The 22,203-nt window shown below is 30.5% G+C and overlaps 1 protein-coding gene across 1 annotated transcript in view; it reads left to right on the top strand.

The window, feature by feature from the left end:
• The first annotated feature begins 1,256 nt into the window (after nt 1-1,256).
• Nucleotides 1,257-22,203, top strand: part of LOC118186976 (pancreatic lipase-related protein 2-like) — a 33,326-nt gene continuing 12,379 nt past the window's right edge. The window contains exons 1-6 of the mRNA XM_085811460.1: nt 1,257-1,411; nt 3,185-3,489; nt 7,700-7,846; nt 11,865-11,991; nt 15,863-15,979; nt 18,558-18,737. Of these exons, the coding sequence (XP_085667586.1) occupies nt 1,261-1,411; nt 3,185-3,489; nt 7,700-7,846; nt 11,865-11,991; nt 15,863-15,979; nt 18,558-18,737 (1,027 nt within the window). The 5' untranslated portion in view covers nt 1,257-1,260. The remainder of the gene's footprint in view (nt 1,412-3,184; nt 3,490-7,699; nt 7,847-11,864; nt 11,992-15,862; nt 15,980-18,557; nt 18,738-22,203) is intronic.

The following is a 22,203-nucleotide window of genomic DNA, read 5'->3' as shown; positions in this document are numbered from 1 at the left end:
ATTTCTGCTTGCTTACGGGTTCGTAACAGATTGAATACATACAGGCCCGATTATAGAATAACAAAATTTATTTTTATCAAAAGAAATTACTCAGAGCTCTGTTAAACACAATGCAATGCAAAGCGTATCTAAAAAGAAAGCTAATTGGATATATCGGAGTTCACGCGGAACTAACTCGCAACAACAATAACCAAGCGACTGAGAGCAGATGCTCACCTTTCTGCTTTAAATAGTTTTCAACCGGCCGCCGAGACATTTCTAGTATTTTCTGCTTCTCGAAATTACTGGAAAGCAATATGTGTGTAGAATTACGGTTACAGCTAACTTAGTAATCAATTGCATTTATTAAATTTCAATATATATTACGGTGATACAAGGAACGGACCTAAATGTCCCCAAATTTTTGTCAAATTTGGCGACAGAATAAATCACCAAAACAGTTGTCAGCTTTGCGATATCTCGCCAAATTACTGAGATACCCATTTACTCAATGTTACATGCACTTGTCCCGGTATTCCTACTTTCCTGGCATAGCTTCTCTTTAGAGTTTTCATGTTAGAAAAAAAATTCAAGAAGTTTACTTATAATTCTACTAAAATTACCTATCTTAAGTACAAAATTCGTAGCAATATTACAAAGAAATAAGCCCTTCATACTTTGAGTTTAATGTTTTGGCAGCGTATAAATTATTTGTTTAAATTTTCAGCAGAGTAAACATAATGAATTTGCAGATAGCTCTGTAACCATATTAAATGCAGAAAAGAAGCTACAAATGTATGCAAATCGTTTGGGTATTATATTAATAAGCTTAAACTATGCTCAAAACCTTTAAGAAACAATATAAAATCTTATACGATTTTTATAAGAAAACTTTACATTGAACTTTCCATTCTATTCATTTCAGTTTGACGTTAGAATTTTAGAGATGTGAACCCACGCTGAAAAGTACTAAGAAATTACAGATTTCAGCATTTATCATTACAAAATGGAAAAAGGAAATTCATTCTTTGAACATACACATGCCAATCACTTAAAGAAATTTATTTGCTTTAAATTTATACAATATTCTATCTACTCTCTTCGCATAGCAGTTTCTATAGATACTGACATTTCACATTGACAGACATTTCGCATTGAGTATTTAGGATTTTCTTCAGTTTGAATTAACTTTGAAACTTATTTTCGCAAAATAAAACTGAATATCCATCTGCTTTAAGAAGAGCATGTCAAAGGCCTGATGTTTCCAGATGTGATAAACAGATGGTAAGTCTTGTCCATGTTATAAAATCTTGCCCCTGCGCATTTAGGGGTACATATCATACGGATTTCAAAACGATGAAGTTTACTGTGGGAATCTTGTTGGTAGTGGTTATTGTTGTTAGCGGAAATGTGGTACAGGATCCTTTAATAGGTATAATGAATTTTCCCTTTGAGTATTTTTCTCCTTTTTTCTAATGTCTCTTTTTTTCATTTATTTGTTTTAATCTTTTGTCCTTTACAAGATACTTTGTATTGCATCTATGAGCATTTAATTTCTAAATTATCCCTTCTAAGTAATTATACTTAAGGTTGTTCAAATGTGGTTTAGTTTATTAAAATAAGTTCTGAAAAAAAAAATTGTAAAAATATGTAATTATTGCTTCAGATATAATTTTAAAAATCTTGAAATTGATCTCATAAATTAATTTAAACCAGTGCCTTAATTTTATTTTAAACATTTCTAAATAATTTCAAACTATTTAGACGTATCTGCTTTTATTATTATTAAATATTATCAGTTGAAAAAGCCCAAAGTTAAAATAAATATGTATTGAAATTATAGCATGATATTAAATTTCTAAACGAAACAGAAGGCACTTATTAATAAACTGCAAAAATCAAAGTTTCAAATAAAATACATAAATAACATAGTGCACAAATTAATTTATGCATTTGATATTTTTCATATTTTTTCTTTCCATTGTAGCTATAGTTTGATTTAAAATATTTTTTAAACTTCAATTTAAATTAAATCAGAATACATAATCTTTCACGAAATTTCAACTAAAATGTGAGAAATCTTATTAATAAATATATCATCAATTTCTAATTTTCTCTTTTTCTTCTCTAATATTATTAATTTATATCTTAATCTTTAAATTTCTTCATAAGTTAATAAATATTTTCTATTTCGTTTTTATTTTTGCTGTCAAAACACTCCTGCTTGAATACAATTCTAATCTAATCAGTTTTGTATTTCGTACAGCTTCACTTTTATTTACCTCTGAAAACATCATTTTACATTTTCAGAATTCCTGCACTGTAGTGAACGGAATTACATAAATTATTTCCTTGAGACAAAATTACCATGATCTTCAGGTTTTGCCGGAAATTTTTGCTTAAGTGAATTAATATTTTATTTCTATATTTTTAATATGAGAATAAACCTAGAGGCGTCTTATGACAAAAATTTCTTTAAATATTTGTTTAGCTACATCTATATCTGTCACCTTTCTATATGAACGGATACCCACGAAGTCTATCGAATAAAAGAAAATAAATTGAATAAAAAGAACAAATAATTATTGATGACACAGCAAAGCGCAAATAAAATGAATCACTATAGTACTTTCGAAATTTTTGAATAACTGTAAACGTTTAACAGTAATTTTTCACATAAAAAATAGAATATTGAAAAGCTTCCCAAACTTACAGAAATTAATTGTTGTAATAAATGTATAAAAGAAATTAGCGCATTTCCCTATGCATTCTCTCGTGGTGTAAATGGTTAAGGAAGTGTAGCTGACAAAGTTTAGAGTTTTAAACCCTGGTAAGTTTGCAGTTGATGTTTCATGTCTCCTGCTCCGGGAGAGAAAAACCTAAAAAAGGTCTCTTTTTAGTGAGTTTTGAAATAAACTGTGATACGTGTTTACGATTTAGCAGACGTATTTGGTCGACTGCGTGTTTTTCTTCTTACTTGTCTTCTTTTAAATGAGGGATGATATAAGACATTATCGCTCTTCTTCATCAGAGCTCCCATTAATTCGACTTGAGGTGCAGGCACAACTAATTTCTTATGTTTCACGCGTGCGACAACCTAATAGTTTCTACTTGTTTCATTTCTTTAATTTAATTTTTTTATTTGGTTCACGTGAATTCCTATCAATAAAATTCTAGAAAATGAAAAAAGATGTACTTTGCTCAGTTAATTTCAGAACACAAGAAGCGACGGAAAGAAGTGAAGTATGCATGGATGAACTTGGCTGTTTTGACAGAGGATATCCATTCGATTCTCCTCGCCTCCAAAGGTTCATTAGTACTGAGCCAGAATCGAGGGAAAAAATTGGCACTGAATTCAGATTTTACAGCCCAACCAATGATATGACTCCACAGTATGTAACAAATCTGAACTTTTCTTCTTGGACTATAAACGACAGCGGTTTTAACAATACTGCGAACACATTCTTCATCATACACGATTTTCGAGACGGAAATGCAATGTGGTCAGAGGCAAGTATGGCTTCAAATAGCATCGAAATAATAGATCTTATATTGTATGTTCTTTTAGTGATATTACTTTACATGCAACCATTACTCTGGAAAAATCTATAAGTATAAACACGAATGCAGAAAGTTAATTTGAATCTAAGAAACAAGGAATATTCTACTTAGATTTAAGCCTAATTTTACTAAACAGCTGTTTTAATTTCTAGATAATTTTTAAGGGTACATATTATTTCGGCAAACGCATTAGCAAACTTTTGCTTAATTCTAAATCAACGGCAACTATTGTCTTAGAAATATAGCAGATAGTTAAGTATGGAGAAGTTTCCTTCCTGGAAAATTCCCATTGATAATTTAGTTTTTGTCATAATGTATTAATATGTATTCCAAATTTACTTTTTTTATAAAGGATAATTTTTCAAAACGGTCGAAATATATGACTATCCAAGTAGACGAACATTTCTGAGCGAAGTAACGTATTTTCATTATAACACTTAGAGCTTTGTGGCAAGGGAATGCGAAAATAAAAGCTAATTTTCTCATTCTGAAAAACTGATTAATCAAATAAAAATAAAAATCCTTTTGCTGCTCAGATAGAAAAATCTTTTTATATCGTAAAAATGTTCCGTGTTCATGTTGAATGAATTTAACAAAGATAAGAATTTAATCCAAGTTTACATTTGCGATATTCCTACAACAACTCCTACTAAAAGCATACCATTCTTCAAAGACACCTTTTTTATTATCTATTTTTACCTTTGCATCACATTTAGTATTTGGCAATTTCTAGACATTGATTACTGCCGATTTCAAATGCAGAAATTGTCTGCATTTCGAAAACTATCAATGATCACAGTAAAGGAGAATTTAGTATTTTTCTTATTATTATATTTCCTAAATACGTATGTTTAATCCAGAAAAAAGGGCGAGAGATAATATTTAGAATTATTATTCAGATTGAAATCTTGTTCGAAAAAAGTTAGTTGTTCGCAGTAGTTTTACTTGATAATTATCCCGGCAAACAAAACTGATTTTTGTGTCTCATGAAATAATTATTCGTATATACTCACAGTATATAAATTATCAGTTCATCTAATTCAGAACCCTTATTTTTAATCCGGCTCTGAACAGATGATGAGACTAAAATAAATTATTCGCTGTATTTCATTATGTAAATATAATGGAGAACAAAACTGATCGTACTGAGTGAAACAAAAGTAACGACAAAATAAGATCCAGTAATTCAAAAAGTATACATAATAGCATGATACGGTAGTCATAGATATGCACAGTAAATTAGATACGTATTTGGAAAGGAAATCTATTCTAACAAAAATCCATTTACGCAGGTGTTTCAGATGTTTGAGAGAAACAGAATTTTGCCTCTACCGATGCGAAAGAGGTAATGCGAGATTCATAATGAAAGATTGGGAGCTCATTAATCTGTCGTGACGTGTAGACGATTCACGTCACGACATCCCATTAACGCCGAGGACATCCCATTAACGCGTACATGCGCAACTATACTCGAACGGCACACGTTGTCAAAAGAGGTAAAATGATGTTCAAAAGCGTTAAAAACACTTTTGAACTTTAGGTAAAAATTTACTTGAGGCTGTTATGACCTAAGATGTTAGAGAACTTTACTTGTTTCTCATATTCATTGATGGCATGCAAGGAATAAAAAGAATACTTAATATCTTTACAGGTAGATTTTGATAAAAGGTTCGGATAAAATACTATAATTTATATAAAATACTGCAGAATAATGATTTTGAACTCACAAATTTAATACTTTTAATGTTAACTTCGCATTCCTTCATTAGCAATATTTTTTGTGCTAAATAATATTTTTTTGCCATTTACAATAATAATAATGCTCGATTTTATTATTCAGGTATTAAGAACTATTATATTGGATAAGGAGAAAAGTAATGTTTTCGTTGTTGACTGGTCAAATGGTGCTGGATCTCGGATACTTCTAAATGAAAAAAAAATTGAATTTTTTCCCTTGTATATGTTTGTAATTACTTTACATTGAAATTAATATTAATATATTATATTATGCTTTTAGTGTTAGTTGCTTTCCTCTACGGAATCACTGAGCGTTACAGTTTTGAGTGTCAAACAAATGAATTTGTTTAACACAATTTATGACTTTCTTCTAGCTAAATGTGTTTTATTTGGTGAAGTATTTACATGTAAAAACTATAATTCCAGTATTTATTTTGCATTAAAAGCGTTCAGTTTATACAATTTGATGACATATTTATAAACTGAATGTAGGAATACTAAGAACTATTTTTTTCTGACGAATTAAAACTTGAAAGAAATATCATGTTGAGTTTTATCAGAAAAAAAAATTAATAAACAATAGTGTATTTACTCCCGTATTAAATCCTTGTTTTACTAATTTTATCGTACGAAAATCGAGAGGGGAAAATTATGTGAAAAATATAATTTCGTAAGACACGATTACAGTAGGAGTAAAATGAATGAAAAGTACTCATGAATAAATTGTGATAACCAGCACAATACTATTTATTTAAAAGAAGCCAATATTCCAGAAAGTTAACAAAATTAATATTTACATTACACTGTAAAGTCATTAGGATTGCTTTAGTGCAGGAAATATAAAAATGGCCTTCGTCGGGACTCGAGCTCCGGATCTTCAGACTGCTCTTTCGACTACTTTCGAATTGCACCATAAAGCACGAGGTAAGAAGAGAGAAAATACAGTAAACATTATTCTAAAAAGCTGTCTTCTTTTCCACTTCTCTTAGGGAAGAGGGGATTTTGTCTCGCCCTATTTTTGGCAATGGAAGCTAGGGAGGAAAATACGCGAGTAAATGTGACGTTATTTCAATTTCATGAAAAATAGAGGCGCTTTTTTAATTCATGGAATATAACTGCAGGATTAACTGTCACAGATGAGACTTGTGATTAAGTTTAAAATTTATTTTTAGTTTCTTAATTTTTGAATTGAAAATCGAAACTCAGTAATACATTATGTAGAGCACATGATAAGCAAATTTTGCTCAACAGAAGTACAGATTGTGAAATTTCGAAAAAAAGGTTTTTCTTAAAAAAAGGTTTGAAATGACATTATAAAAGTAATAAAGCAAAGTAATTAAGTTTCTAAGGTTGAAGCATACGAGCATTTTCTACCCATCTATAGAATAAAATCTGAATGAAATTGTAGAGTTCCACACTTTGTAAATGCTAAGTTACAAGTTACAGTTGAATGTGAAGAATATTAAGAATTGATAAACGAACAATCGCTTAAATTCGTGTGACAGGAAACAACAAGATGGAAGGGTAAATAACCATTTATTATTCAAATAAGATTTAACAGAACTCCATCTTGGAGTGTACAGTAAAAGAAGACACTTGGGCTTCAACTTAAGAGGCTAAGAATTAAACTAAAACTAATCTAAACTAAAGAGCTACAGCCGAAGCTATCAAGATTCTAATCGAGTTGGCCCCTTAACGCTAATTGTCTGCGAAGCTATCAAGGGCCAAATGTACGGCCGAGCGTAATAATAGCTTACGTGAGAGTAGCCTAAAAATACGGACGCGTGCAGACAGAATACTGGTAACTCTCTTTTTAAGTCCGAAGAACTTCGCGGTTAAGTACTGCTCTTCCTTATAATGTATTCAGATGTGATTCTAAAACTACATTCTGGCCGGAAGTAGTAAGTTGAAGGTAAGAATCGACAGGAAAGGAACTTAAAATTTAACTCTTAATAAAATTAGCATAACATAATCCTTACAAATTAACTAATTAACCTTATTCATATGGATAAAAATGGCAAGGGGAAGAAGTCTTACTGAACATAATTAACAAGTTATATTTATTTCATCTATAACAATTTACATTTTTTTATTCTTCATAAATTACATTCGCAATTAGCACATCTCATGAAAATTCATAATGAAAGATTCGGAATCCATAAAAGATTAGATAGCCAAGTATACCAAGAGATTAATCTTCAAATTCCTTTTGACTGGGTTCTAATATCGTTTTAATAATTAATAACGTTCCAATTAATTTATTACTATACAGACAGTGAATATTTACATGCAGTATTTTCTTCAGATTGGAAAAATATTAGGTTTTCTAGAGGTTTGAAAACATAGTGTAAGAATTTAATATGTTAATAATATTTTCTTTGCTATTTACAATAATAATAATACACTCAATTTTATTCTTCAGGTATTAAGAACTGTTATATTGGATAAGCAGAAAAGTAATGTTTTCGTTGTTGACTGGTCAAACGGTGCTGGACCTCGGTACGAACAGGCTGTTGCTAACATAAGAGTGGTGGGAGCTGAAATCGGGCTTTTCATCCAAAATCTGAAGGTACAATTTTATTATGAAGCAATAAATTTTTTTTCAAAATTTTAGGTGTTGTATACGAAGAAGAATTGAAAGAAGGTGTTTAAATCATTATTTAATAACTAATTGAATTAAAATAGAATTATGTCTATTTATTTAAAGTAAAATTGTTAAAATTTCACGTGATCGAATAACCAGTTTTAAAGAACAAAACCAAAATTCGCTTTCTTTAAAAGAAACGAAAAAAAATCTTACTTTACTTAATGTACTTACTTAATATATTTACTTTTATCCAATCTTTAGGTTTGAACGGAGTTTATTAAATGATTTAAACCTTAAAAAAATCCTTTTTGCTTCTTTCTTTCGAGTGATGTGGCTACTGAAAAGAGGAGGCGCAAAAATTTAAACTAATTTTTCAATTCTTCGCGCTTGTGAACTTCTTCAAAACTTGCAATTCAATAAAGGCTTACATAATATCTTACGCTTCTTTATGTAGTACCATAAACATTAATTAAATTTTCTAGAAATTTCCGAATTTTTAATAACAAAAACTTAAAATTTTTTAATAATTAAAATTATTTATAAATAATTATGACTCTTACATTTATTTATTTACTGTTAAAATTCTTTTGATTTGCAATTTATAATGCTTAAAGTTTTAGTAGTAGTAGAGATAACCCTCGTGTGCTTTAGGTAATCAGATAAATCAAAGCTTTTCGGAGAAAGTCAGAATCACCCACTATTTGGCGTGTTTTTAAGAATTGCACATACTCGATATGCATGTACACATCGCCTATTTTCACATTAAAAAAAATCCCAGAATTGCACAAAAATGGCACTGCACACTCCCTTGACTTTTTCTATGTACACATCGACCTATTTTCACATGAAAAGTAAACGACAAAAATCCAATTCTTCTTACACTTGTAAAAGGCGCCAAACGAATAAGTGGGTGATTCTGCACTTTAGCCAGCTTTTCTATTTTACTCGTACACCCGAAGCGAGAAACGCTTATCGTCAGACCTAACAGCGTGTAGAGTCATTAGGTTATTTTGGAAACCAGAGAGATGAAAAATGAGCAAGCGCCTTCGCCGGGAATCTAACGACGGACATCTAAATTACACGCTGAGCGTGCAGACCACCACACCACGAAGGCATGCCAAGAAGGCATGCCAAGAAGGCGGGAGAAATACCGGTACTATTTCGTTTCGAGGACCGTAAAAAAATTGCAGGGAAAATGTATGCGCAAAAGCGCCAAAACTAGCAAACGTACCCAGGCCATTTAACAGCGCGCCAAATCTAGCGTAAGAGCTGATTTCAGATTGCGTAAGTTTAGATAGTTCTATATATCTTAAGACGTCATTGAAATACGCCATTTATTTTAATTTTTAAATCCCTTTTTGATATCCTATGCATTTAATAATTTGGGAATAGTCCATGACGAAAAGTCTGTAATAGAATTTTTTCAAAGAAAAGGCATCATTCATTATAGAAAATTACGTTTGAACAACCAACGAGATGAAATTATGCTTTAGCGATAACTCGGTAGCGAAATAGCGATGCAGGAATCCATTCAGTAAAGTTTAGCCTTTTTTACTTCCTTGTACGAAGTAAAAAGGAAGTATTGTAATCGCGAAAAGTTTCAGGCAGCATATTTTAACGAAAATATCCATTTTGACCGCTATCGAATGCAATTTAACGATGTTTTTGAGTGATATCTGTACGTAAGGACAGAATAAAATACTCTTTTCCTTAAAAAAAATTATAAAACTGTTTTAAAATTAATTCTGAAAGGAATTTTTCGTGGCGTCTGTACGAACGTATGTACGTACGTACGTATCTCGCATAACTCAAAAACGAGTAGCCTCAGAACGTTGAAATTTTGTATATAGGACTGTTATAACATGTAGATGTGCACCTCGTATTTTGGTTGCAATCCGCTGCACCAAACGTATATAAATATATTTATATATATATCCACTCTGTTACCCGGCTCAGTCATCTCAGTTTATTTACTCTTATATGTTGTTAAATTGTACATTTTTTGGCTTTAGAAATGATTGAATTATGTTGTTTTTATCTTCCGGTTAAGGATTTTATGCCTTTAGTAAATCTGTGTGCAATATTTTTAGAATTATCAGCAATTTTAAAGTTGTTTAAAGCCTTTTTTAATGGCGGCCATTGATGTTTACATTTGAAACAGGAGACTAGTGGATTTGTTGCCAATCTAGAGAAACTTAGCTTCGCAACAACAAAGATAACGCCTTCATTTATTATTTAAATCATGCTTAATCATTTTTTCGAGGAAATAAGCGTTTAAGATTTACTTCGTAATTTTTAATATAGATATTTTGAGTTTTTTTATGTATTTTTGCCTTCTCGAAAAGTGAGAACTGAATTAATTGAATGAGAAATACTCAATCGTCTGTGAAAAACTGTTTCTTTTTTGTTTTGCTTGCTTAATTTCTTTTATACATCATTCTAGCTTTATTATAGTATTTGAATAGAACACGTGGTAACGATTAGATAATTCTATTCTTTAAATGATATAAATTTTGTGCATTATGAGTTATAATATGAACGAAATATATAAGTTAACTGTTATATAATTATTGGATTATATAACAGTTAACTTAGCTTCCGTTATAAAATTATTATATAAGTTAACTGTTATATAATTATTAATACTGTTAAGTGAATCTAGCGCCAGAGTGTCGCTATGGTAATCAAATACTAGAGTGAATTTTAAAGAATGCATTTATTCTATTGTGGTTTATGCGCTGTCGGCGAAGTAGATTTAATTCAGTCCAATAAGTTTAAATGAAATGCAAGAAAAAATGCGTATAATTTAATACTCCAATTTAATATTCCAATACAAGGAAGTCATGTGGTGTACACATAAGATTTTTTATATAAATTATAATAATGATCTGAAATAATTATTTACTCTTCCATTCAGTCATATTTAGCCTTTTTTATATAAATTATAATAAAAAAGTATTATATGAAATTAACATTTCATCTAAATTAAAACATCAATCTTAAATAGTTATTTACTATTATACTTGCTTTCTTGCGTTAGGGTTGCCACAATTATTTTTGGCCTGGCATCAACAATAGTTTGGCGATTTTTTACGGTCCTCAAAACGGAATAGTACCGAAATACCTTATATACTCCCTCTTTTAAAGGGCGACTGAGGTTTTAGGGGACCCAATCGCCAAATCCTGGGTGCGGAGAATCATCCCACAACATTCGTTTTAATCGGGGGCCACTGTAGAGTCATTAGGTTATTTTGGAAGCCAAAGAGATGAAAAATGAGCAAACGCCTTCGCCGGGAATCGAACCACGGACCTCTGAATTATTCGCTGAGCATGCAGAACACCACACCACGAAGTCATGCCAAGAAGGCGGGAGAAATACCTTGTAAGTTAACCACAAAAATTTCGCCTAACGGTTCATCTCTACTTAACTATTAATTATTATACTTATTATACGTAATACTGAAAAGAAATACAAAGCTTTTTATTTCCTATGATTCAAGAGCAAACTAAACCGCGCTATATCTTGTCAATAGCTGTGTTCTTACTGGTATGCTAATGTTAAAATGTGATGACTTATACCTGCAACAAACATACTTTAGATCTGCATAAGAACTACCTAATTGCGGAATACATACACATACGGAATTCCAGCAAACATTTATTATTTTGGCGTTCATACACTGCCAGCTGCTTTCAAAGCAGGATGGCAGTGCTTTTGAACAAAATTCCACTCAACTCCCGGTAAAGATTATAGGCTAGTATAAAATTACTTTTTTGTTTTAAAATGTTATACTGTAATGAGACATTGTAGGGCCTGTATATAAGATTCCCTGGTCTAAGCGAATATCGTAATGACATAAGGCGCTGAGAAAAGAAGTTATTAACGCAAAGCTAACTTTTAGAAAAATTTATGTTATGAATGTTGCATTGTAAATCTGATTTAGTTATATGTTGGACTGCAGAAATTATGGCACTGATTTTTTAAAAATATTTATTGCAGAATTCAACGAAACTCAATCCTCTCGACACTGTACATATTATTGGTCATGGACTTGGTGCCCATGCAGCGGGATACGCAGGCAAATGGCTTCAAAAGAAAGCAAAAACTTTGGTTTCTCGAATCACAGGTCATTCATCGTTATTTGTTTTCTTAGAATAAAATGATGTTACCTGAACTATTATTAATGAGCTAACTGCAAAATATCTCATTCTTCTATATCACACAAAAAATTAAATTTATCAGCTTAACAAACAAGCTATTTTCTATAATAGCTTAATGCCATACTAAAGCACGAAAAGTTTATTAATAGAATATTTATTTCTGAAACGCAGTATTTGAATATGGATTTGACCGATACAAGTAGATAAATTAAGAAACAATTTGAAGTTTAATTATTTTATAAACATATATAACCGTTCTTACAATTTAAATAAAATATGTGTTGATTAACTTTGGAAAACGGAACTTTCTTCTGAATGTTTATCTTGTGCGCTGGATATATGTAAGCTACACTTTTATATATGCTTTTAGAATAAAATCACTGCAAAGAATTCGATTTGGAGCTGAATAACCAATAGCTGAATTTAAAAAAGTAACAATAACGCAAAAGCAATAATGAAAGGATGCAAACACACCGTTCAAGAGAGCAGTAAGATCAAATACATGAATTTTTATCACGCATATCTTGCATAAATTATAATGTAAAGTTAGAAGCAATATATATAGTTTTTAATGTCTTAAATAGTAACAAACTACCGGAACTAGAAAACGATTATTATTTATTGATTAATTTTCAATTTTCAAAGAATGATTTGATTGAAAACGTATAATTGAGAACAAAAAGCAACAAAAAGTTTAAATAAAAGGGTTTTTATAAAACACATTTTAATTTAGAATTGACGAAATACTGACTGAATTAAAGAGAAAAAAATGTAACAGAAATAAGTTATGAAATAATTCTCCATGAAAAAATTCATTTACAATTTTATATCACAAAATATAAAACCTTGGGTACTTACGTACTAATCGAATTGGCATGTCAAAAGTACTAGCTGTTACATGCATAAAGCAGGTGCAAATTTCATCAATTTTTCTATTTTTCTAAACTAATCTTTTTATATAAGAATTTAAACCCAAATGAAACGGAATCTTTTATTGAACTTAATTTCATCTGTTTCCGATATGCGTTTTTGACGTGAATACTTAAGCTTTGTTTGAAGCATTTCATAGTAAGTACTCTCAACTAAATTCAGTTATTCAGGAATGTTTATAAATCAATCCCCATATGCAGATAATCTAGTCTTTTAATGGTTCAGTCTTGGTGAACTAACTATGGAAACGTTTTGAATACATCAAATCAGTTTTTAAACGGAATTGTAAAAAGTAATTATTTCTGTAGTATTATTAAAGGGGCCTCATGCGTTTATTATTCGTGATATAGAATTGTAGTTGTAGAGAAATATTTTATCTGCTGTTTCCATTAAAATATATGATAAATTACTTTCCACTTTTTTGATTCTAATTTATTTTAACCATTTTAAAAAAATCGCATTTTTTAAAAGCCTTTTTTTATTATTATTTTTAAAAGTGTACACTTAATTTCATGCGGACATTTCCTCACTCGTACAAAAGTACTCACTCGCACTGGCAAGCTGGAAAATTCTTAAATAAATACGCAAAAGTGTTCTTGAAGTATCTTTACTTTTCAATTATTTAAATAATTCAAATTTCTATTTCGTAATTAACCATTTATTTACGTTATAGATTTCTGTATTCGTTACAGATACGGACGTTCATTCGTATAAAGTGAAAGGGCAAATTGATTAGCATAATTTACAAAATAACATATCATGAAATCTAAGTCTCTACATGAAAACGTGATATTAAAGTGAAATTGCTGGTAAGAGTACCAGTATAAAACGATAATATTAATATAAAACTGCTAGTATTCGTAATCTAACTAAAAAAGTAAGTATAAAAAGCCAGTAGTGTAAATGCAGAGGGATATATTATTAATAACATAATTTTGATTCTGAGAAAACCAGATGAAATAAATTTATTCCCGTTATTTACAAAAGAACTGTTGATATGCTCATGAAAATTTAGCTCTTTGATATTGTTCTGTGGAGGACACAGCTTATAATTCGCAAATAAATTGGAATAAAATACAGAGAAAAGTTTAAAAATATGTGCCTACAATTTTCACATCGAAACCATCTTGACCAAAGGCATATTCTGTTATTTTTATTAATAGGTAGAATATATTTTTCTTCTAAAACAATTATTAGTTTTACTAATATTTTACAAAATAATTACCAATTCATTTGATTACTATTAACAATCAACAATTAACTTTAAACGCTGGTAAGGATTAGATATTTTTAAATATTCAGTTAGTGAATTTTAATTACTAAAATTTAATTAATGAGAATTGTACTCAAGTTGCCTAATAACAAAATGCGACATTAAATCAATAAACATGTAGAAATGAAACCTCAAGTGGGATGTGGAAGAGATCGAAATTTTATAAATCCTGATTGATCTGCGTAAACGTTTCTGGCAAAATATTTTGATTTGATCTCCGCACATAATTGATTTGATATTCTTAAAGTAAAATCGTAGTTTAAGTGTTTTAAATGAAGTCTGTGAGCATAATCACATAATTTTCCCTTGATAGTCCCTTGTTCTGGATATTGTATGATGTTGAAACTTGTTATGATTTCAATAAAAAGAAAGTTGATAAACAGAAGCAGCGTTATTATATAAACGGAATAAAGTCTCTTTATGTAAAGTTTGCAGATTTCCTGCATAATTTTGTAATATTCTGTATAATTTTACTTTATGCATATCATTTTATTTATCGTGAAGTTCTAACTGTTAAATTTTGGTAGTTAACGTAAAATATCAAGACGAATTGAATTATTTTTTTCGCAGAATATTAATTTTTAATAGAAAGGATATATCTCTAAATCCTAAATTCTTTCTCTCTGAAATAAGAAAGGATATCTATTATCTCTAAACAATTATTCAAGCGATTGCAAAGTCATATTGCAATTCATGTAATTATCAAATAAACAATTTGCCAGAATTTGGACTTTCATTTGTTACCCATTAAAGAGTTTATAATACCTATAAATTAACAAATTTGAAATTCTCTACCACATAATTTCATAAAATTATTATGGTAAAATGAAGGACTCTATATACTTCAATAAAAGACTTTATACTAACTCTCATAAAGTAGTGGAATGGAAAGAAACTAGCATAAGATATCTAGAAATGCGTAAAGTCTTTATTTAAAATTAGCGCGAATCTAAGACTGAATTTGGCCCTACTGATGTTTACTGACACATTATTCTACTAATGTGTTATGAGGGAAAATGATTATATAGCACATTTAACCTCAGAATAGTCAGAAACATCTTAGAAATTATTCTAAAAATAGTTTTCAAGTGAAACGTATTTATATTATTCTTTGGAAAACTGCAGAAGTTAACATTCTTTACTTTAAAATATCTTTCAGAAAGTATACTTAATAAATAATCATAATTTTTTACGAGCAAATATATTCTGTATTTATTTAAAATTATTTCTTATTTAAAATTACTATTTTGTAACAATAATAAAGTGCTTGACTTTATAATATAGTAAACCTGCAGGATTTATTCTGCGTTTACAGCCTACTCGGTTCAAAATATTCGTTGATAATTGTGAAAAAATGCTGGAAAGACATTATAAAATGCTCTATGGATGTTTATAAATATTATCCTACACTGCTTTATACTAAAACTATTCCCTTCAGTTTATAATATTTTAAAACGCACTTCGAATTAAAATAAAATATTAAGGATCTACTTAACAAAAATTTTATGGTGTAAAGCATACCTATTTCCTTTGGCAAATGCCTGGTTAGATCCGCTAAATTGTTTTTATATTTTTTGTAATTATTTTTAATCAACTAATTTGTGACAAATACAGTACGTGCATTGCCTTTAAAGGTCTGGATCCTTCAGGCCCCTTTTTCAAAGGTGTCGAACCAGCTGTAAGGTTAGACAAAGATGATGCCACTTTCGTCGATGTCATCCATACCAACAAGCCGAGGAATTCCATAACAGGTAAAATTTAATTTCCTAAACTTTTCTCCTGCAGCTTCGCAAAGCTCTCAGGAGTATGCTATAGTTATACCTACAGTTACATAAAAAATCTCAATTTAAATGTTTTTAACATATATTTATTTTCTTCGAAGTATATTGTGAGATCATGTGACGCTTTGAAATGCTTTGAAACGTTTGACAATTAATTTCCTGCTATTATATGAAGTAATTTTACGTAATGGGGAAGTGTGTGTTTATTAATTTCTTGCTTTGCTGCGATTTCCATTGTCTTTACTATGAGTTCCCTCATATCTGCTTAGTATTTACTAAAATTACCAATTTCTCTCTCTCTGTATATATATATATGTATATATATATTTGATATAAATGTTTAAATATATCAAATATATATATACATATATATATACAGAGATAATAATTATATATATTTGATAATAAATGTTTAAATGCTTCTTTTCATATTTGATTTCATTGGTGATGGCATTGGTGGTGACTTGCAGATAATTTGAATTATTGAAATCGGCAGGAATACTTTTTTTATTCAATATGCTTTTTAACAAAAACATTAATATTTAAGGCTTTATATTTATTATGTCACTACGGAATTTGTATTGCAAATGTGAAAAATGCATCAGATATGTGAACATTTCATAATTTGATTACTTTAGAAATTCTGTGGCATTTTACAGATCGAAAATTTGAAAATCCTAAAATTACAATGTACAGGCATTTCTGTACCTATAGTGTTTTCCAAAAGTTAAACAACGAATTTAAAAAATCACCGCTAAATTGGCTAAAAGTAGTTCAAAATTCTTGAAGTATGCTCCAAAAAACCAAGCTGCATCGAATATGGCTTTGAGATCGCTTTAGATAAGTATAATACAGCCTAAAACCAGCTGTTTAGAAGTGAATCGCTATTTAGTAAACGACGGTATATTAAATTATTTCAAGATAGCCAAAGTCTGAGAATGAGTTTAGGGAGACATTTGCCAGTAGAATTGCGTTATAGAGCCACATGGCCAGTTTGAAGCAGGTCAACGACAGTCTGATATTGCAGGCAACATGGTTAAATATCAATCATTCATTGGTAAGCCAGTTGTTAAAGCAATTTCTAACTATTGGTTCAGAGTCTTGGGGTCTAACGAAAGTAGTCCAAGAGTTACCACTTCTGCAGATATTCGGTATTTGAAACATAGTGTACATCACAACAAGAGAGTAACTCCATCATAATTTAGATACGAGCTTATTTTGTTCTAAAGAAAGTGTAATATCAGCCGCGCAGAAAGCTAAAGGAGAGAAGTCTGTTAGACGACCAAGCATGTGCATCTCGCTTACCTTCCGTGACCAGAGGGAGCATTTGAGTTGGGCACGCACTAATGTAAATTGGACTGAAAATCAGTTCATTTTACTGCTGAGTTCCGCTTATCTTTACAGAGTATCTTCCGATGTGTTTACATACGGAGAGAATCAAACACAATCGTTATCTTCCAACTAAAATGCGGGAAAGGCATGCCTATGCGGGAGGTAAAGTTCTTATACAGGAAGGAGTATCTTTAGATGGGCGCAAATACCTTTATATGCTACCACATCGAACTCTCGTTGTTCAGAGTTACATAGATAGTAATCTAGACCCTATCGCTCATACTAGTTGCGGCAGTTAACTATACCTTCATTCTGCAAGCAGTTAGTTTCATACTGCTCGGCTCGAGCAGTATTTTCTTAAATTATAAAATTACTGTCCTAATAGCATGACCAGAACGCTGTCCTTACTTTAATCCAATAAGTGTGTGTGGGACGCTTTCAGGAGGCATATTGCGGCCCTCCAACCCCTCCCCAAATCCTAGATGGATTTAGAACTGCTGTATGTGATCAATAGCCATTGAGACTCATGCAGCTCATTGTCAACATCATAAACGCTATGAGACATCGTTGTCAGGCCTATATTGCTGTTCAGTGTGATCATACTCACCATTGAAAAAATCTTTTATACTTAATTTGTATGCCCGAATTTAGGATATTTTATTTTCTTCTTGCTATCACAAAAATGTAAATGTTTTGTTAATATTTTCTTGAGGTTTTAAATTTAATTGAATAATACACATTATCACCAAGTTTGTTCCAATTTGCTTGAGTACTTTTCGAGTTTTCTCTGTTTGTTATTTAATTTTTCGAAACCAGTGTATTATAAGAATTTTGGAAATAAATTTAAGAATTTCGGACATAAAATTCAAGAACATTAGATATTTCGTTTGTAAGCCAGATTCTAAAGTTTCTCTTCTTAGAGCTTAAAGTGTTTGCTGTAATTAAATTAAGGTAAATTCATACAACATAAGTTACTGCTACTGTTTTTATAATTCTACATAAATTATTCTATTTTTATTTAAAATAAATAAATACATTCTTCTAACATCAATAAATACTTATACATGATTTTCGTATTCCTGAATAATCTTTTCATTAAGTGTAAAAATAAAGAAAACTTTGTTCACATAAGTTTTCATAATATTGCAAGCGCATCAAATGTATTTTATCAAAGTTATGCTTCATTTTATTTAACTAAATGTTTTCTCTTTTATAGGTTTTGGAATTGAAGATGCAATAGGGGATGTAGATTATTATCCGAATGGTGGAGAACTTCAGCCTGGATGTTATAGAAATTTAATGGTTAGGAATGTGAATGAGGACGAATTTTTAAGTTACACTAATGTCGATGTTATATTAAATGAATACATGCATAAAGGAATGGTTCTTAAAGACGGTAAAATAATTAAAGTTTCTATTACTATACACAAGTACATCTTGAGAAATTTTTGTTATTATAAATAAGTGCATATATGAAAGTTTTGTACATCATTATACTTGTATAGTACTTATAAGCAGATTAGTACAGCAGTTATAAACTAATATAACTTCTAAAATATATATTCTAAAATAATCTCAGATATAGGTATAAGATATATCCTGTACATTAACCTGAACATCGGTTATTTAAACGATCCGTTCACATTCATTGAATTTTGTGGAGATATTGGCGAGCAAATCTTTTCGAAATCTTTTGATTGCTATTTTTACTTCTTGTACGAAGTAAAAAGGAAGTATTGTAATCGCGAAAAGCTTCAGGCAGCATATTTCAACGAAAATATCCACTTTGACCGCTTTCGAATGCAATTTTATGATGTTTTTGCGTGATATCTGTACGTAAGGACAGAATAAAAGACTCTTTTCCTCCAAAAAAAAAAAAAAAAAAAAAAAAAAAAAAAACTAAAAAAATGCTTTAAAATGATTCTGGAGAGAATTTTTCGTGGCGTCTGTACGAACGTATGTACGTGCGTGCGTACGTACGTATCTCGCATAACTCAAAAACGAGTAGCCTTGAAATTTTGTATATAGGACTACTATAACATGTAGATGTGCACCTCGTATTTTGGTTGCAATCGGCCACGCCAAACGTATATAAATATATTTATAAATATATCCACTCTGTTACCTGGCTCAGTGATCTCAGTTTCTTTACGCTTATATGTTTGTAAATTGTAAATTTGTTTCTTTAAAAATGATTGAATTATGTTGTTTTTATCTTCCTCTTAAGGGTTTTATGCCTTTAGTAAATCTGTATGCAATATTTTTAGAATTATCAACAATTTAAAAGTTGTTTAAGTGCCTCTAAGCCTATTTTGATGGCGGCCATTGATTGTTTAAATTTGAAACAGCTGAGTAGTGAATTTGTTGCCATTCTAGAGAAACGTAGCTTCACAACAACAAAGATAAACGCCTTCATTTGTTATTGCGATTTAAATCATGCTTAATCCTTTCTGGAATTTTTTCGAGGAAATTAGTGTTTAAGATTTACTTAATTTTTAATAATTTAATTTTTAATAATTAGTAATTTTTAGTGGAGATATTTTGAGTTTTTATGTATTTTTTTTCTTGTCGCGAAGTGAGAACTGAATTAATTGAATGAGAAATACTCAATCGTCTGTGAAAAACTGTTTCGTTTTTGTTTTGTTTGCTTAATTTCTTTTATACATCGTTCCAGCTTCATTATAGTATTTGAATAGAACATGTGGCAACGATTAGATAATTCTTTAAATGATACAAATTTTGTGCATTCTAAGTTATAATATGAACAAAATATAATACTGTTAAGTCAACCTAGTGCCAGAATGTCGCTATGGTAAACAAATAGAGTGAATTTTAAAGAATACACTTATTCTATTGTGGTTTATGCGCTGTCGGCGAAGTAGATATAATTAAATCCAATAAGTTTAAATAAAATGCAAGAAAAAATGCGTATAATATAATATTCCGTACAAGGAAGTTATGTGGTGTACACATCAGATTTTTTGTCTAGTAGTTAAGAATTAGCGTTCGATCAATAACATGACTTCCATAAATCATAATTCTGCCTTACCTTAGCACCCAGAATCAGCCTCTCATACTTTCACCTTATTTTAGCTCCTTAGTTTAGGAGAAATTTCTGTTTTATGAGTCCTGTTTTTTTATGATCTTATGAGTTTATGAGTGCTGTTTGTTTTTCTGTTTTTCATGTCTAGAAGAACGTTCTGTCTTGTGGGTGCATTATACATATTCATTAGTCTTAATTACAGGTACACAATAATTGTGATTTCCATTGCAAAAATTTAACAATTAGCTACTGTTTAGAAAAGGATAAAGCAAAATTATAATGCCAAATGCACTAGATGCAGATTATAATGTGAGAAAATCAATATTTTACAGGTTTTGCGTTATCTTCTGATTTTCTTGCTGTAAGATAAAAATTATCGAATTTAATATTTAATTAAAAATAAATTTCTGCTTCTTAAAAATAAATAACCTATTATTCTAGAATAAATGCTTTTCTTAAAATACTCATTTTTAACTATGAATATCGATTTTCAAACAAAATTATTTTCCAAACACGTCTTGGTCTTAGTCAGTTCTGACATCAAAGTCCTGTCATAAGTTTCATTTTGATGAAAATTAGAATTATGTTACTGGATTTTATAGGTATAATTATTTATCGAAGCACAGACATAAACAAGCCTGAGACAAGTGGTATCGCTAGGGCACAGTATTCATTACAGGTGACAGGTGAGAGCGGATCCGGACACTCAGGCGGGTATTGTTCGGAATCCGCAACTGTACAACGCGAGAATTCATTGGCGCCCCAGAAGCAGCATTCATTACAGCAAAATTGAATAAAGTAAATTATAAAGCATTGGCTACTTTGCTTTATTATTAAAGCTCAAAAACTTATTGGAGTATCAGATTATGGCACAATGTATTAGATGTATTTCCATACAGCTTTCTGTACACGCAAATAAAATTTTGAAGGAAAAGAGAAACTTTTTAGTCAAATTACTTTGTACTTATATCACTCAAGAAGAATGCACATAAAAATTTAATCAGGCAGCCAGTGTAACAGTCAGGTCTGGAAAACAATGTAAGTTAAGAGAGATTTCGACGACAAAATAGTCTAATATATATATATATATATATATATATATGTTTGGTATGTTCATATATATATACAAATTATCTCATTAAATTAGTAAAATGTCTTGACAATAATTAAAAATAATTGTTCAAGAATGTTAAATTAGGGAAACAAATTCGTGCATGAGGCGATTGCGATTTTCAAGTTAAAATGATTAAGTTATTAGAAAAGTCATAAAAAGCATGACATTAAGGGTATGTTTCCTCGGACTCTCTTTTCACTTCCCATAACAAATACACTAATGAACAAAAAAATTAGCTCACCAAGAAATATTTGCGGGATCGTAACGAAACTTGCAATGAAGGTACATGTCGAGGAGATATACAAATGGTTAGAAATGCAGCGTGATTGCGCATTACGTATATCTGGTAGAGGGCGTTGAACGTCGTACTCTGTGGAGTATAAAACCAAAGCTTAACCAAAGCTTGTTGGAGTGTGATGGATCATTTACAAAGGAAGAGCTGAGGTAGGCATGCCATTACGTAGTGTTCGAAGACAATATGAGCAGTTTTCGCAGTTTGAGAGGGGGAGAATCGTCGGGATGATGGAAGCTGGGTGGTCAGCTAGGCGAGTAGCTCGTCAATTAGGCCGCTCTGATTGTTTTGTGAGGATGCGTTGGGACCAGTGGACCCGAGAGATGTCATGTACATGAAGATCAGGCTCAGAACGCTCTCGACAGACCAGTCGTTGAGAAGACCGCCACATCGTAAGGCACGCGACAGCCAAA

This window comes from Stegodyphus dumicola, chromosome 2, assembly GCF_044657685.1.
Source record: "Stegodyphus dumicola isolate Sdum_Otavi_A_Nest chromosome 2, ASM4465768v1".
NCBI lineage: Eukaryota > Metazoa > Arthropoda > Arachnida > Araneae > Eresidae > Stegodyphus > Stegodyphus dumicola.
Note: the sequence above shows the minus strand (reverse complement) of the source record. Positions and strands in the feature narration are given on the sequence as shown.